Raw genomic sequence first — 18,644 nt, 5'->3', positions numbered from 1 at the left:
GAGTTCTGAATGCCTGTTCATGCTTCTGTCCTATGATGTCTTGGGATTTGTTGTTTTTTGAGGATCTTTGGAAGAGAACTCCAAGCCCTGCACAAAAATGTGAATTCTACGGATGAAGTTGCTTGGGGCCAGAAATGTTTTGGCTTTTGAATTTTGGAAATATATGTACATCATGAGATATCATGGACACAAGACCCAAGTTTAAACAAGAAGTCCATTGATGTTTCGTGTATAACTTATGCACCTCCCTTGAAGGTAATGTTATGCAATATTTGGAATTCCAGATAAGGGATGCTCAACTTATATATTTGCATGAATGACACGACACTAACTAAGCGAAATATCTTTCTTTCAGGGGAGGGAGCAGAGGAAGAGTGTCTATTTATACAAATGCATGTACAGTCACTCACACACCATATGTTCATCGCCGAAATAAATATATGGATATAAATAGAAATAAAAATTGAAATTTCTCTCACAGCAATCTGCACAAGTAAAAACACAAAAACATCAGTAGAGTCCCAGGAAAACAAATAAATCAGTTCAAAACGGAATCAAAATGATAGATTTGAAGATGCTAAACACTAGCAATAAAACCCAAATAATAAAGTCAAAAATGAGAAACAGGGACTGAACATCTGCTAGAAAGGGAAGAATGGAGTTGTCTGTCATCAAATCATTTTTGGCTTATGATAACCAAGAGTTGAAATTCTTGTGTTGTTTTCTGGGGCTAAAAGAACATCACTTTGCTCACGGTCATCCAGAGAGTTTTCTTGGCTGCGTGGGGATTCAAACATTGTAATCTCCAACATTGTAGACTAATGCTCAAACTGTTGTTGAGCACAGCACCTCTCACCCCAATGATTTATAGTTCACCAAGGACACCTAAATAAAATCCTTTCCTTTTTCTGCAACCTAACCTCAAGCCCAGACCAACAGACAGATCAGCAGCCATAAGTCTGCACCCTAATTTTTCAAAAGAGATTTCCTCCTCGCCAGAGACTAAGACAATCAAAACCAATCCAAGACCCATTTGCATTTCCTGATATGGACAAATAGCTTTTCTGGGGCTCGTCTCCTCCTGAGGAAGCCACCCCCAACAGTTGATTGGCCCTCCCCAGGCCAATCTTCCTCCGTTCCCACCCCTTCCACCAGGAAATCTGTTGTGACTCAGCCTTTGCCTTTGTGTGACTCTGATGAGGATTCTGGGATGCAAGTGCATAATGATGGGATTCAGATTCAGGATGAGTTTCAAGATGACTCTGATGGGAATTATGGGATTCAGGTGCAGAGTGTTCCTGCTATGGGAGATGAAGAGCAGGGAGTTTTTCCCATGGGAAGAAATGATGTTGTTTCGGATGATGGTTTTCAGGTGCAAGACGCAGAAGGGGAGAGTAGCTCTGATAACACTAATGAGCTCAGTGGCCTTGACGGCCTTGACAATGAGGCCGCTGAGCTCAATCGCGTTAGTCATCTGGAATTTCGGAAGTTGCGTAGAAGCCTCCGAATAGCAAATAAGAGGGAGGTCAAAGGGCAAAAAAAATGCCTTCATGTCATGCTATTAAAACAGTCTGCTGAGAGGGAGATCTTTGTCAAAAGCAACTTCTTAGCTTGAGCCAAGAACCAAGTCTGCTTTCCTGTATCAAGTCTGCATTCTTGTATTACCTCGTAGCCTGGATGTATTCTCATTCCTGGGACTTTGGCTTCCTTTGTAAGGCTCTTTTTTCATGCCTATACTTCTATGGATTTGATGATTACAGCCTTGATTTGTAACTACATTTTGGAACTGAACTTTTACCTTTTATGAACTATTTTTCTACCTATTTCCTAATAAACTATAAAGGACTACGTCCTGTGTGCAGCCTGGTGTCTTTAGCAAGATGTAGCTAACCTGAGGTGTGACAATCCCCGCCTGGAGATAGCGATGTCATCAAAGCACCAGCCAATCTGGACACTGCTTCAGATTGGCCTCTCGGCTAGCCAATCAGTGAAGGAAGTGGGCAGAGTGGGAAGTTTGGATGTATGAAATGTATAAAACCTCATGTCTGTGTACTGTACAGTTGTATTTGTATATTTTGGTGCTAGCATTTTGGCCATACTAGCATCCTTTCTGGCCAGACTTCTGTGAATAAACCTCTCTAACTGCCTTCCCCTGGTGAGTAGGTTCTTCATTTGGGAACTTTGAGCTATAGTGTACATGCTTGCCAGGCATGGTCCCTCCTTATCCATGGTCCTAGTCTAAATTCGACTTCAGAACCATGACACCAGGCTACTTTCAGGTCAAAAACGTACAGGAGGGGAATCTAAGCCTCCATTGGGTCCTAGACTCTGGAGCAGCAGAAAACAAGCTGGTCTTCTCCTCAATGTGACCTCCGTTCACATATCTAAACCTTTCCTGTCTTCATAACTCTCCTGCCTCCTCTTTGTCATCTCCAAGCTAAATATCCCCAGCATTTAAGCAGTCTAGAATTACATTGGCTTTTTTAGCTGCATCGCACTGTTGGCTCATGTTCAACCTATGGTCTCCTAAGACTCCTAGATGTGTTTCACATGGACAGTTGAGTGGTCTAGGAGTCTTAGGAGACCATATTGAATATGAGCCAACAGTGTGATACAGCAGCTAAAAGAGCCAAACCAAGTATAAATATTGTAAATAAATAAATAAATAAATAAATAAGTGTCACTCATCCTAGTTGGTCCTCCAACTCTCGGCTTCTGTGTTCAGTTGTTGACGACCATTCATGTCAATCCTAAAATATACAAGATCATGAATCCATATTATGATCACATAAGTTATGCATAGGATATGATCTTGTAGCTCTACCTTCCGAGAAGTACAAAACTCACGGTGCATCTACAGTGTATATTTAATGCAGTCAATTAAAGACCTTTTAAAACTACAATTCCCAGGATTCCATAGCATTGAACCATGAAAGTTCAACAGCTTTAAACTGCATTCTTTCTACAGTGTGTAGATACACCTTAGGTAAGTTCATACAGAGAAACTTGGTCTTTTAGACAATCCCGTTGGTTACCTTCTTCAAGCTTCTTAAATTTGCATATTATCCACATATTCCAGAATTGCATGTTTTACATAGTGTGTGTATACATTCCTGAGATATATCTCCATTCCTCAGTGCCTATATGCTTTTAAGTAATAACAGATAACACACATACTAATTTACAAATAACACATAGACGTGCAATAATTAATCTAACCTAACATGAAATAAAATAAGTGGCTTCCTGCTTTCTTACTGGAAGATTATGTACATATTTAATTTAAATCCCCAGTGACTCATAATCATTCTTTATTTCTTTGGTTTATTTTAGTGATATGCTGCTATTTTCCCTTGATTGTTATTCATGGCTTGGTCCCTGAGAAAGAACCTGGTTGATGTCAGAACCCTGCTACTAGAGCCTGGATGTGGCTCTGAGTTTCAGGGTCACTGACATTGATAAGACACCTGCGTCCCAGGACTCGGAGGAGAAACGGCTGATGGACTTGGCGGGGAATTTGCGCGGGGTTTTACTGAGCGGGAAGAGACTGTTCAAATGAGGGGGAGGGTATATAAAGGAGGGTTGGCCGGAGCCTCCCATTCTTGGCTTTTCTGATGTTCATGTTTCCTACAGTAAAAGTTCCTGGTGATACCACAGAGAGTCTCGTGTGTTCATTCAGGAGCGGCTGTGGTGAGCTGACACTAAGCCAAGAATACGGACACCATCCCGCTGTAGCGGTGAGGTGTAACATGCAAGTGGAGGATGAAGAGCTCTTGGGCGCCGGAGGAGGAAGGTCGGAAAGGGCCACTCCCGAGACGGACGCTGAGTTCCACCAGCTGGCGGCCCTGGCGTCATCCACCGCTTATGCCCAGCCAAATGGGGTAACCCAGAGGCGCGGAGTGGTGCGGGGAGATAGCACCGGAGGAGAGGATGTCGGCGATGGAGACCACCCTGGCAGTGATGTCGAGGGCGATGGAGCGCCTGGCGGTTTTGGCGGAGCCGGAGCGAGGAAGGGAACTCCGGGCTAGCTCAATGTGGGACGTGAGCATGGGAAGCAGCCAGGGCTTTGCAGACCTCCCAGCACCGAAGGGAAGGGAAATGCGAAAGGAGCCCGGTGCCCGGCCCAAGATCCAAACGAGCCTGACGCGGGTGGAGGAGAGTGACGACGAAGGGGAAAAGCCTCCGAGAATCCCGGCTACGCTCCCAACTGAGACCCTGGTGCCCCTGGCGAATGCCGGGCGTGGCACAGGACAAAGGGAAGCAGCAGCGGGGCCCACTGGCCCGCAAGGGGGCTTGCGACGGGCGGAGAATTGGGGATTGCCACCACAGGGACCCCTACCGAGACGAGAGGAACTAAGGATCGAGTTTGGGGGAGAGTCCTCTGAACTGGATTTTTTCCTGACCACGGTGAGGGGCTATATGGAGGACAATGCCCACACTTTTAGAACGGAATCCAGCCGGGTACGGGCCATTGGTGCAGTGTTGAAGAGGGGAGCGGCCAGCTGGTACGTTCAACTACACGCGCGGCGCGACCCATGTCTGGGGTCACTCCGACGCTTTATGGGGGCCCTGGAGACCCGTTTCCGAGATCCACTGGAGCAGATCCGGGCGAGGGAGGAGTTGAAGACCGTCTCCCAGGGGCAGAGGTCGGTATCTGAGTATGCGGAGGAGTTCCAATGCCTCGCTGAAAAGGTGCCGGAATGGTCTGCAGTGACAAAGATAGAACTCTTCAAAGAGGGGCTCAGGCGGGAGATCCTCTCCTGGGCGGTGCATCGTGATGAGCCTGACACACTGCGCGGATGGATTCAGCTGGCGGGGCGCATCGAGACATCGCTGGCCCAGGCGAGGAGGCACCGAGGAGGGCTACAGCAGCGGCCGCAGATGAAAGAGGGGAGCCGGAAGGAGGGATCAACCCCAGCCGGGAGGAGAACGGAGCCGACAGGGAACGTGAGCACCAGCAGGAGGGGCTGCTTCGTGTGCGGCCGTTTGGGCCACAGGGCTGCCGAGTGCTGGCAGAGAAAAGGGGAAGGCGGAGGCCCGCCCAAACCAAGAGCCGTGGCAGGGAAACGCGCCGAGGAAGAACCACCGATGAGGCACCACTCGGGGGGGTTGGTAAGTCAGGACAAAGCCATGATAGTGGTCCCCATTCAGCTGGAAAGTGGCAGCAAACAAGCAACCTGCAAAGCATTTGTGGATTGTGGATGTTCCAGGAACATCATCTCCCCTGAATTAGCCGAGGGATTGGGATGCGAAAGAACGAACCTAGAATCCCCAATAGCTTTTTCGCAGTTGGACGGATCCACAGCATCGGGATCATTAGCTAAGTACAGTGCCGAAGATGTAAAGTGTAAGATAGGGAGTTGGGAAGGAAAGGTGTCATTTGTGATATCACAAATAGCCAGCTATAATGTTATACTAGGCATGCCATGGCTGGGGCAGGCCAACCCGCAAATCAACTGGGAGGATAAGAGCATGATCTTCAGGATGAAGTTGGAAGGAGGGAGCCAGGAAGTGGAAAGGGAGCCGGGGAAAAGGGGGGAGGAAGACTCTATCAGGATAGCAGAACTGGCAGATAAATTACCCCCAGAGTATCGGGATTTTGTGGACGTATTTGATGAGAAGGAAGCAGACAGTTTCCCACCGAAGCGGAGAGTTGAAGTGAAGATAGAGCTAGTCCCAGGAGCAGAGCTTCCTAAGGCAAAAATATACCCAATGTCGGCTAGGGAAAAGGAGGAACTGAGAAAATACATTGATAAAAACCTAGCGAGGGGTTTCATAGAGCCTTCAAATTCCCCTCTAGGGGCGCCTGTGTTGTTCAGGCGCAAAAAGGACCAAACGCTGAGGCTCTGCATTGACTACAGGGGCCTGAATGCAATCAGTTCTGGAAATAAATACCCCCTACCTTTAGTGAAGGACTTGATCGCCCAGTTATCGGAGGGACAGATATTCACTAAATTGGACTTAATTGAAGCGTACCATAAATTGCAGATTAAACCAGAGGACAGGTGGAAGACGGCCTTCTCCTGTGCATTCGGATTATTCAATTATCGTGTGCTCCCTTTCGGTTTGTGCGGCGGAGGCGCCGCGTTCATGCAATTAATCAACGAAGTGTTGCATCCATTGTTGTACAAGGGAGTCTTTGTTTTTTTAGATGACATATTGTTAGTATCTCGGACTAAGGAGCAACACATAGAACTAGTCAGGGAAGTCCTGCAAAAGTTGAGAGAAGCAAAACTGTATGCGAAGCTTGCCAAGTGCGAGTTCAATAAAGACCAGATAGACTTTCTGGGGTATAGGATTTCCTCCCAGGGAGTGGCGATGGACCCTGCGAAGGTAGAAGACGTGAGGGGGTGGGAAGCCCCCAAAACACGGAAGCAGCTGCAATCCTTCCTAGGGTTCGCAAACTTCTATAGAACATTTATCAAGGACTTTGCGCGCCTCACTTTGCCATTAACGGATTTGTTAAAGACTAAAGGTAGGGGAGAAACAGCCAAAGTGAAGGCCCCAGGGGCCAAACTGACCTGGACAATAGAATGCCAGGAAGCTTTCGAAGCCCTTAAAAAGCGTTTTACTGAGGAGCCTGTCCTACAGCACCCTGATATGTCTAAAGCCTTTGTATTACATTGCGATGCGTCAGACCGGGCATATGGGGCAGTTCTGCTACAGAAAGACGAGGGGGGGAACCTGAAGCCATGTGGCTATCTGTCAAAAAAGTTTAGCGATACAGAAAAAAACTGGCCGATTTGGGAGAGAGAAGCCTTAGCGATTCTAAAAGCACTAGAGTGCTGGAGACACTTTCTGGAAGGAAGTGGAACACCGTTTGAGGTGTGGACTGACCATAGAAATTTACAGTATCTAAGATCCCCTCGTAAACTATCAGCGAAGCAAATTAGATGGGCCCAATATTTCAGCCGTTTTGATTTCAGACTCAGATTCTTCCAGGGGAAACATAATATACTCGCTGACGCTCTCTCTCGGATGCCTCAGCACGGGGGAGGAATTCAGGAATCTGAAGGGAGTATTTTTCTTGATAAGCAATGGGGCCTGGCAGTACTAACTCGAGCACAAGCGGCCAAAGAAAACAAACGTACTGCCATTTCCACGGGGGGAGGAGAAATATGGGAGGAAGAGTTGAAGCGAGCGTATGGAATGGACAAATGGTTACAAACAAACAAAGAAAAGGGAGAATTGTGTGGGGATTTGGTGTTTGTAAATAAGAAATTGTATATTCCTGAATGTTTAAGACGAGAAATGTTAAGGAAGTACCATGATAACAAGGGTGCGGGTCATCTAGGCCCCACCAGGACTATTAAACTGTTGGCCAAACAATGCTGGTGGCCCGGAATGAGGAAAGACGCCAGGGGATACGTCACGCAGTGTGAATTATGTGCAGAGGGAAAAACACCACCGGGGAAGCCCCAGGGGCTATTGCAGAAGGTGGTGGAGCCCATGAGGCCATGGGAATGCGTAGCCATGGATTTTGTAGGCGAACTACCCCCCAGCAGAGGCCACAGATACATTTGGACAATATTGGACCTATTCTCAAAACAGGCACACTTTGTGGCTCTGCCAAAACTCCCTTCAGCTGAAAAACTTGCTGATTTGTATGTGAAGCATGTATATCGCCTACATGGGTGTCCCGACAAGATAATTAGTGACCGGGGAGTCCAATTTACTGCAAAATTTTGGGGAAAATTCTTACAGCTGTTAGGAGCAGAAAGGAACCTGAGCTCGGCCTTTCATCCCGCGACCAACGGGGGGGTCGAACGTACCCAACAGACACTGTGCCAATTCTTAAGGATGTACACCAATTATAGACAGGATGATTGGGCGGACCTTCTTCCGTTTGCTGAGATGGCTTTTAACGGGGCCGTACATTCGGCCACAGGTCGTGCCCCATTCGAAATAGTATACGGACAGGAGGTGGCACCTTTCCCCAGGCTACCCGAGTGGAAGGAAGGGGAGGGCCAGACCGACGAGGAATGGCCGGCCAAAATCAAGCAAGGGTGGCAAACCGTGGTAGAGGCATTGCGGGAAACACAAAAGAAGTACAAGCTCTTTGCGGATCATAGGCGCCGAGAGGGGGACAAATTGGGCGAAGGAGATCTGGTTTGGCTGAGCACAAAAAACCTGAAATTGGGGTTCCCATCCAAGAAATTGGCTCCACGCTATATAGGGCCATTCAGGGTATCAAAAAGAATAAACGAAGTGACCTATGAGCTGAGGCTACCAAAGGACCTAGGAAAGGTACACCCGGTATTCCATTGCAGCCTGTTAAAAAAGTATAAAGGAACTCTGGACAGCGGAGAACAATAGTTGTGTTTAATCTTTTCCTTCCAGGACGAAGGGGAGGAGGACGCCATGTCAGAACCCTGCTACTAGAGCCTGGATGTGGCTCTGAGTTTCAGGGTCACTGACATTGATAAGACACCTGCGTCCCAGGACTCGGAGGAGAAACGGCTGATGGACTTGGCGGGGAATTTGCGCGGGGTTTTACTGAGCGGGAAGAGACTGTTCAAATGAGGGGGAGGGTATATAAAGGAGGGTTGGCCGGAGCCTCCCATTCTTGGCTTTTCTGATGTTCATGTTTCCTACAGTAAAAGTTCCTGGTGATACCACAGAGAGTCTCGTGTGTTCATTCAGGAGCGGCTGTGGTGAGCTGACAGTTGATTAATGCAGAATAAACATATATCTATCTATATAAACAAAGTATACATGTTTGCTGGTTGGTTTGTACCACAAAGACTCCTCCGTGGCTTGATGGATCTGGACAAAAATTGGAACATAGACTCTTCATTAATGAATGTAAATAATGGTGGGGTTTGAAGTACAAAGTCAACCCTGTTTTGATCTGAGGGCCACAAAAAATAAAAACAAATGTTAGTATATAACTAGAAAGGATCAGCTACTGGCCTCTAGGTGCTATGTGAAGATATGCAGCACTAGGATGCAACCACAAGAGGGCAGTATATGGACAGAAAGGATTAACTTTTGGCACAAAAAATAGGAAGAAAAAATAAAAGGGAAAGTTATAAGGGAAAGGATGGAAAGAAAGAAAGAAAGACAAAGAAGGGGAGAGAAAGGAGGGAAGAAGAAAGGGATGAAGGAAAGGAGAGACAAAGAAAAAGTATGGAAGACAAAGAGAGGGGGCGGGAGAAAGATTGACACGAATGGTCATCAACAATTGAACACAAAATTGTAGAAGTTGAGAGTTGGAGGACCATCTAGGATGAGTGACACTTGGTTTCGCTCTTTTCGCTGCTGCATTGCACTGTTGGCTCATGTTCAACCTATGGTCTCCTAAGACTCCTAAGACTCCTAGATCACTTAACAATCCATGTGAAACAAATCTAGGAGTCTTAGGAGACCATAGGTTGAACATGAGCCTAAGTTTGCCCATGCCTGGGCTAGTTTATGTGTATGTGTGTGTGTGTGAATACACACACAATTAATATATAATTACATTAATTAGATTCAGGTTATTCTAGTATCATCTTCAGACATAACTATGATAAAATAATAATAACTATGATTAAAAAAACTCTACAAAATAGGTCTGAGATTATACCTTGTCAACAGGGGTGAGAGGTTTTTCCCTTGATCAGAGCTCATTTCATATACGAGGCCTTTGGTCCTTAATAGGAAAGCTAATAGATGTAGTAAATAAGTAAACAGTTGAATAATATGTATGGTAATGTTATGGGATTAATTATATAATTAATAGAATTAATTATTGGCTGATAAATTTAAGGAAAAGAGTCAGAGCCATTCAAAAGCTGAGATCCTTCATTGTGTATCCAGTGCAATATTTTGATTTAATAATTAATACCTCCTTAGGGGCTGAAATAAACTCCAGCCTGGCAAACTGGTGGTGGTGATGGTGTGTGTGTGTGTTTTCCTTTGAGGGTGGAAAGATAAATGGGGAAATAGCCCCTTATCCTCCCTGCGTCTCACGCTGGTTTTCTTGGAGTGTGAGCTGAAGATCCAAAACCTCAGAGAATTGCTACCATGTGTCTCCATCACCTCCCGGAGATTAGCCCCAGATGGGGAGAAGGCAAGCGTCCCATTCCCATCCATTGGCAGAGGGCGTTTGATCTAAATGTATAGCAGACAGCTTGAAAATACATGGGACAAGGAGGGAGATCGACTTCAAACTTCTCAGAAACTTGCTACTTTGGCGTGGTTTTTCTCTCTTTCTCCAGCTTACGTCCTACATTCATATAACACTATTTGAAATGCATTATGTGGCCAACCCTTATAACCCAGTTTGAACTGCACTGAGTACATTATATGGATCTACATTGACCATACAATGCAGCTTTAAAGCTGGCTAATGCGGCAGGCCCTGGCTTGTTCAGTAGACTCTCCTCTACAGTTCCATTTGGTGGAAAGCCTTAGCACTGAATGGTTGTGTTGTTAAACTGCGAAGTATGGAACCCTGCACAGATGGTCGGTCAATGTGTAAGTTGAAAGATGTTGAGGTGGGAACATCTTGACAAACAAGGAGTTGAATGTCCTATGATAGCAACCACTGAGTTTCACAAGCAAAAGGTTGACAGATTGATTCAGGACGATTGTCGTATCACTCAGAGAGAAATTTCAAGCATCATCGACATGTCACAAGAACGTGTGGGTCACATTATTGCTTTGTTTGGCTATCGGAAGATCCAACTCTTTGTTTGTCACGCAAGTCAGACGTTCCCACCTCAACATCTTTAAACTTACTCGCCCAACGACACACAGGATTCACATCAACACAATCCCCATAAACCGCTTGCGTTCTCTGATGGATCTCCTTTGGGGTGACACCTTCTGCTGTCAAGAATTCAATGACTGCACGTTGCTTAAGTCGCATTGACCGACCGTCTGCATAGGGTTCCACACTTCACACTTTAACAACACAACCGTTCAATGCTAAGGCTTCTCCGTCTGCGCAGGGTTCCATACTTCACACTTTAACAACACAAGCGTTCAATGCTAAGGCTTCCTGCTAAAGGGAACTGTAGAAGAGAGTCTACTGAACAAGCCAGGACCTGCCGCAGACCAGGACTGCCATCTGTTGAGGAGTTACGAAGGTGAAGGCATTACTTTTCATTCAACCCTCGTATGGCAGTGTACATCTAGCCTACATTAAGCTGGAAAGTGCATTCAAACTATAGTTTAATACTAGTATAACTGCTATGATTCAATGCTATGGAAACATGGGAGTTGTAGTGCCATTGAGCCATGGCAGTTCAAGTGATGTCCTGTCCAACTGCATTCATTCTACAGTGTAGATGGCTCAATGCTATGGAATTCTGGGAGTTGAAGTTTTACAACTTCCAAAGAGTGCTGCCAAAGAGTGCTGGTGCCTTGCCAAAGTACAAGGCCCAGATGCCATAGGACTGAGCCATGACAGTTTAAAACAATATCAAATTGCATTCATTCTACAGTATAAATGCTCCCTGAATTGTTCCGCTAAAATGTGGGTCCAGAGCCCAGCGCGCTTTGCTACTTCAATGGCTGAAATATGATGCGATCTGAGTTTGAAGGCAAATGAACAGAGGTTTATTATTTCCCACTAGAAAGGATGTCAGTACAGAGTCTGCATCCTCACACACACACAAAAAACATAAAGCATGCAGGGAAATACAGAGCATTTTATCCATTTGACAGTCAATCAAAATACCTGTGTTCTCCCTGATTGGTGGGAAAGCCAGCCCAGTTTGTTTTCAGGTTCCAGTTGTCTTGGGATTCCTTCTGGCATCACTGGCTGAAGGAGTTCTCCCCATGATGACAAAAAGGAACAGCTATAGTTGGGTAGTTTAAAGTCCAAGTCCATTTGAAGGCCCACTCCTGTGAAAACCAGGAATGTGTTGACATGGCTGGTCATGTAAACACAAAAGGGCAATTGGGGTCACTCAATGGAACAATGGGCTGGTCTCTCCCACAGCAGGTCTGCTGATTCATATCTCCTGGTGGCTCCGATTTCATCAATGGAAGCCAGGAAGTTTCCAAACCCACACAACAGGATTTATTAATGGAAAAGAGGTGTTTCAGTGAAAAGGAGCTTTGGTTCACAGAAACACCATAGCTACCCCATCAGTGAGACTCGGGTGTCCTCAGGCTTGCATACATTAGCCAGCTTTAGCCCGATTCCTGTCCCAAGACATAAGATTAAGCAAGACAGTTCTACAAATCTAGAATTTTGGCAACCCCTTAAAGGCTAATTTCATTTGATATAGTGGAGCCCCCAGATGGCGTAGTGGACTAAGTGACTGGAAGGTTGGGTTGCTGACCTGAAAGTTGCCAGGTTAGAATCCCACCTGGGGAGAGTGCGGATGAGCTCCCTCTATCAGCTCCAGCTCCATGCGGGGACATGAGAGAAGCCTCCCACAAGGATGGTAAAACATCAAAACATCCGGGCGTCCCCTGGGCAACGTCATTGCAGACGGCCAATTCTCTCACTCCAGAAGCAACTTCGGTTGCTCCTGACACACAAAAAAAAAAAAATTGATATAGTTAATACAATTTCATAAATAAGGGGAGATATAGCTGGCCTGACTTTTCCAAAGTTGTGAAGGAGCGATCTTTCGACATTGCAAAAATGGTTTAAAAGAAAATAAAAATAAATTCTTTTTTTTACTTCATCTTGGTCTGTTCCGTGTAATTATGTTGTTATGGTTGTTGTTTATTCATTCAGTCACTTCCGACTTTTTACGACCTCAGGGACCAGCCCACGCCAGAGCTCCCTGTTGGTTGTGGCCACCCCCAGCTCCTTCAAGGTCAAGCCAGTCCCTTCAAGGATATTATCACACCTCAGGTTAGCTTCACCTTGCTAAAGACACCAGGCTGCACACAGAACGTAGTCTTTTGTCGTTTATTAGGGAATAAGGAAAAGATAGACCATAAAAGGTAAAAGTTCGGTTCTAGAAGATAGTTACAAAAACAAAGCTGAAAGACCCAAACAAATCCATGGAAACATTAGGCATGAAACAAGGTCCTTAAAATGAAGCCAAAGTCCCAGAAATGTGGATACATCCAGACTACAAAATAACACAGGAGAGCAGACTTGGTTCTTGATTCAAGCAAGGAAATTGCTTTGACAAATATTTCCCTCTCAGCAGGCTGTTTTAATAGCATAACATGAAGGCATTTCTTTGTCCTTTGAACTCCCTCTTATTTGCTATTCTGAGACTTCTGCGCAACCCCTGAAATTCCAAATAACTAGCCCAATCTAGAGAAGCGGCCTCATCACTTTCACTTTCAAGGCCATTAGTGTTATCAGACAGAGGCTGGGAGCTGCTCTCCCTTTCTGCTTCTTGCACCTGAAAACCATCATCATTAACTACAACATTTCTTCCCGTGGGAAAGCCTCCCTGCTCCTCATCTCCACAGCAGGGACATTCTGCACCTGAATCCCATAATTCCCATCAGAGTCCTCTTGAAACTCATCCTGAACCTGAATCCCATCATCTTGAAACTGTATCCCAGAATCCTCAAACTGCATCCCAGAATCCTCATCAGAGTCACACAAAGGCTGAGTCACAACAGATATCATCCATCCATCTTGCCCTTGGTCGGCCTCTTTTCCCTTCCTTTTTCCCCAGCATCATTGCCTTCTCCAAGCTTTCCTTCCTCCTCATGATGTGGCCAAAGTCCTTCATCTTTGCCTCCAATATCCTTCCCTCCAGTGAGCAGCCGGGCTTTCTTTCCTGGAGGATGGACTGGCTGGATCTTCTTGCAGTCCAAGGCACTCTCAGGATTTTCCTCCAACACCAAAGTTCAAAAGCATCTAATTATGAGGGGCGTTAATTTTTCCGTGCTTCCCTTTCCCAGTCTTGCAAAGACCTTTTCATTTCAGCAGGTTTTCAGCTTTTAACTGGCTGGAAAAGAAAGGTGTTTAATGGCCTTTTACAATGTGTTCAATATGTTTTAATTGCTTTGGATTGATGTTTTCATTGGACTGGATGTTTCACGGCTTTTTACTCTTGCAATATATATTGCCTTTTAGATATTTTGTTTTAAGTTATATTGTAAGCCATGGTGAGTACCACATTAGGAGAAAAGTGGCTTATAAATTAAACTGTGTCGCGATCAGAGCCTTGGAATATGACTCTGAAGACTCGCATTCATATCCCTGCTTGGCCATGAATTTGCTGGGAGATTTTGGGCAGGTGACACTCTCTCAGCCTCAGAGGGAGGTGAAAGCAAACCCCATCTGAACAAATCTTAGAGTTGTCATAGATCGGAAATGACTTCAAGGCACACAATGACAACAAAACAAAACAAATTCCCCAAATTTGCTGTATTGCCAGAAAGATTTTGGGTGCAGTAAGTCCAAAAAATCACTTATTGGCCCACTCCTTGCAACTCTATCAAGTTCTGAGCAAGTTTAAAACAACACCATGTACTCTTTCCAACCATGGGCACACCTACACTGTAGAATTAATGCAGTTTGATCCCACTTGAACTGCTACGGCTCAATACTATGGAATCCTAGGATTTGGACTTTGGTAAGCACCAGCACACTTGGGCAGAGAAGGCTATAAGAAGGACTTTGTGAAACCACAACTCCCAGGAATCTATAGCATTGAGCCATGGCAAGGAAAGTGGCACAAAAATGCTATTTATTTCTGCTATAATGTCGATGCACCCCATGGCTTTCTAGAGTCACATACTGAGGTATGATTTTCCCAGAAGTACAGCTTGATATCAAGGATGAGAAAATTCATCAGTTCTGCAATCTCCTTCATTTATGTTCCTGGCTTTTCTCTCACACAGATGTGAAGAAATATGAGATTTCTAATAAATCCTCCAAGAAACAAAGTGGCTCTACAAGGCCATATAATGCAGTTTGAAACCGGTCAAAGCAAATTATATGGTCAGTGTAGACTCATATCATGCAGGTCAATGCCATTAAATTGCATTATATGAGTCTACAATGACCATATTATGCCATTTCAAAGTGCATTAAATAGCAGTGTAGATCCAGCCCCAGTTCTCCTCCGTTCTGCTCCAGCTAAAATTGGCAGGTTCATCTCTCTCCACATGTATTTATTTACAGTATTTATATTCCATCCTTCTCATGCCAAAGGGGACTCAGAGCTGATCACAATGTACACATACATGGCAAACATTCAATGCCGTATGAACATAGAGATAGAGGCAAAGACAGACACAGAGGCAATTTAACCTTCTCCAGCTTCCAGCTTCCTGAGGATATGCTTGATTCCGGCCACAAGGAGAGCAGCTGCTTCATTATCCACTGTGACGCCAATAATTCCTCAATCCAAATGCTGCTGGATGATTTTTATGGTGTCGTAAATTAGTTAAATTATTCTCCCCACATTAGTGGTACCTACATTTCCTACTTGATAGATGCAACGATCTTTCAGGTTGCTTAGGTCATCAACGAGTAGGGCTATTTTTTTTAATGGTTGGATGCTCACTCCGACGCGGGCTGGCATTGAACTCATGACCTCTTGATCAGAGTGATTTATTGCAGCTGGCTACTAACCAGCCTGTGCCACAGCCCAGCCCCACATGGAGACATGTTGTACCTGGCTGCCACAAACCTGAAAAAAAAGGAAAGAAAAGAATTGCCACTTTCAGAACTTTAGCACTAGGGAATCAGGGACAAATCCTGAAGCACTGACTGGAACATGAAACCAAAAGTGACAGGTTGGGTCCTTGGCTTTGAGCGTCCAGCTGAAGAGAAGCAAATGCAGGTGAGGCTCACCTATAAGGGGGCAAGCCATTATCAGTGAGTCACAGCATCCCAGATCATGCATAGGTATTCAAGAAAGTTCACTGAAGTTTGGATGGGTAGAGTCTTCTCCTTCCTAGTCAGCTCAGGCAAATGGAGATTGTTTCAGCATTCTTCTTTATTCATAACATTTTCCATTCTGAACGTAGGATACTTCTGTACTGTAGCATGAATGCACTTGAGCTGCCATGGCTCCATGTATGGAATCAAAGGAGTTGTAATTTGGTGCAGCACCAGCACTTCTTGGAAGAGAAGGCTAAAAACTTTGCAAAACTACACCTCCTTTGGTTTCACAGCCTTGTGACACATTTTCCCCCCACGCTCGGAGTTTGCTTGACCTCAGATGCTCAAGTTTTCATCTCTCAGATATTGGAGTTTCTTAGACTTAACATTGGCTTGACTCAAACTCTTACTTTTAAAGTCTGCAATCTGTTCTTTTCTCGGTAGTATTTTCTTGTTTGTACAGTCAGCCGTTGACATTTACCAGGTTGACTTTTTTAGGATTTGATCATTTGCAGATTTGATTAAAATGTTGTCTCAGGTTTTCCAGTGTGGCTCTATGGTGAACATCCAATACGTTTGTTACTGGGAAGCATATGAAGAGAAAAGCAATATCTCTGGTTCGTGTCACTTTTTATAGATAATTATATGTACATCCTTCCTCCTCCCATTTTTGCATAAAGTTATAATTTATTTTTTTAAAATGTACCACAAAATTATTATTTAAAATATTGGCTAAAATCATCAGGATTGGACAGCACAAATCTCAACAGGTGAAAATGTATGAATTAGGAGACAGAACTATTGTGATAAATGGCAACATTGTATACTAGACTTGTGTTTTTGTATAGAATCGCTATCCATTTCTGTTTGTTTCATTCATATGGCCCCATTTTAATTTTCAAGCACTACTTCTGAAAACGGGGCTTTTCTGAATGAGCTGCTTCGTTCTTTCATCCAAATGAATGAAAACTTTAGTCCCTTTGTCCATTATGGGAGGGCTTCCCACACTCCCCTTTCCCTCAGATTTAGGGTTAGAGGGTTTCATCATTTCACTGCTCCTCAGGCTCTCTCCAACATTCATTTCAGTTGTTAAGGTTGGTGGGATAAACACCTGTCTTTGAATCCGGATAGGCAAAATGCAGTCTGTGGCTCATTGATGCTGTTTTTGCAGCCCTTTGCTCTTCTTCAGGCTCCATTATCTTTTTAAATGGGTAGCAAGACCCTCTATGTACTTTCCAACATAGAGTAACTTGGAAAGAGACTCTCCTTAAGAGAGTTGTGTGCGGCCTGCAGGCCCAAAACGTCCATGGCTGCCAGGGCTTGCAGCTGAGCACCAAGTGCAGAATGGAGTGCAAAGTGCCTCTTATTAGGCACTTGGCACTTGGCACTCAGCTGTGAGCCCTGGCAGTTATGGGCTCTTTAAGTGTGTGTCTGGCCTGTAGGCCCAAAATGCCCATGACCACCAGGGCTTGCAGCTGAACACCAAGTGCTGAGCGGAGCGCAAAGCACCTCTTACTAGGCACTTGGTGCTTGGCACTCAGCTGTGAGTCCTGGCAGTCATGGGCTCTTTGAGTGTGTGTGTGGCCTGCAGGCCCAAAACATCCATGGCTGCCAGGGCTTGCAGCTGAGCACCAAGTGCAGAATGGAGTGCAAAGTGCCTCTTACTAGGCACTTGGCGCTCGGTGCTCAGCTGTGAGTCCTGGAAGTCATGGGCTCTTTGAGTGTGTGTGTGGCCTGCAGGCCCAAAATGCCCATGACCACCAGGGCTTGCAGCTGAACACCAAGCGCTGAGCGGAGCGCAAAACGCCTTTTACTAGGCAGTTGGCGTTTGGCGTTTAGCTGTGAGCCCTGGCAGTCATGGGCTCTTTAAGTGTGTGTGTGGCCTGCAGGCCCAAAATGCCCATGACCACCAGGGCTTTCAGCTGAGCACCAAGTGCAAAACAGAGTGCAAAGCACCTCTTACTAGGCACTTGGCGCTTGGCGCTTAGCTATGAGCCCTGACAGTCAGGGGCTCTTTGAGTGTGTGTGTGGCCTGCAGACCCAAAATGCCCATGACCACCAGGGCTTGCAGCTGAACACCAAGCGCTGAGCGGAGCGCAGAGTGCTTCTTACTAGGCATTTGGCACTTGACGCCTGGCTGCAAGCCCTGGCAGTCACTGGTGCTATGGGCCTTCAGGCCACAAACACACTCTCTTAAAGAGAGAGTTACTGGGTCTGTGTGTTTAAAAGTACAGGGGGGCTTGCTACCCATTTAAAAAGATAATGGAGCCTGAAGAGGATGCAAGGGCTGCACAAACAGCATCAATGAGCCACAGATTGCATTTTGCCTATTCAGATTCAAAGACAGGGGTTTATCCCACCAATCCTAACCACTTAAATAAATGCTCGAGAAGGCCTGGGGAGCAGTGAAATGGTGAGACCTTCTAGCCCTAAAATTGAGGGGAAGGGGAGCATAGGAAGCCCACCCATTGCTGACAACAGGATGAAAATCAGGTGACAAAACAGTTACCATTCCCACTTTCCATTTGTTTCACTGCTTTTTCCGTTTGGCGAGGGATCTCCGGTATCGTGCCAAATAGATGAACAAAATCATTAATGAAACAAACAAGACCAATTTCGGGCCCATGACTACTGTATACCTGAATGTTCAACAAAACATACATCTGGGTTTGCAGTGACACCAGAGGCACATCTGCATGTGCATCAGCTAATATCGTCTCGGCTTAAACCGGAGGAGATAATTCTGTGGACTTTAGGAGGTGGCAGGGACCAAAGCTTGATCCTGGCACTCTGGAGCCGCTTCTTAGAGCTCTTTAACTTGGCATAAATGATGGCATCATTTAGGTGCATACTATTTCATGCTCAATTAGCGCCACTTTTATGGGGAGCCTGT

At 45.4% G+C, this 18,644-nt stretch overlaps 1 protein-coding gene across 1 annotated transcript; it reads left to right on the top strand.

Annotated features, from left to right (window-relative positions):
• Positions 1-3,398: 3,398 nt before the first annotated feature.
• Positions 3,399-8,664, top strand: LOC134296805 (uncharacterized). Its single transcript, XM_062972631.1, has 2 exons — positions 3,399-5,112; positions 8,341-8,664. The coding sequence occupies exons 1-2, from the start codon at positions 3,931-3,933 to the stop codon at positions 8,380-8,382; spliced, it is 1,224 nt and encodes a 407-aa protein (XP_062828701.1). The 5' UTR covers positions 3,399-3,930; the 3' UTR covers positions 8,383-8,664.
• The last annotated feature ends 9,980 nt before the right edge of the window (positions 8,665-18,644 follow it).

The sequence above is a fragment of the Anolis carolinensis genome, chromosome 2, assembly GCF_035594765.1.
Source record: "Anolis carolinensis isolate JA03-04 chromosome 2, rAnoCar3.1.pri, whole genome shotgun sequence".
Taxonomy (NCBI): Eukaryota; Metazoa; Chordata; class Lepidosauria; order Squamata; family Dactyloidae; genus Anolis; species Anolis carolinensis.
The sequence above is the reverse complement of the archived record's forward strand: the minus strand, read 5'-3'. Positions and strand labels throughout refer to the sequence as shown.

Excerpts from the sequence above, each read along its gene's own strand:
- LOC134296805 (XM_062972631.1), top strand. The coding sequence starts at position 3,931 with ATGTCGGCGATGGAGACCACCCTGGCAGTGATGTCGAGGGCGATGGAG. Across the intron at positions 5,113-8,340 it reads GGCACCACTCGGGGGGGTTG|GACGAAGGGGAGGAGGACGC; the intron begins GTAAGTCAGGAC and ends TTTTCCTTCCAG.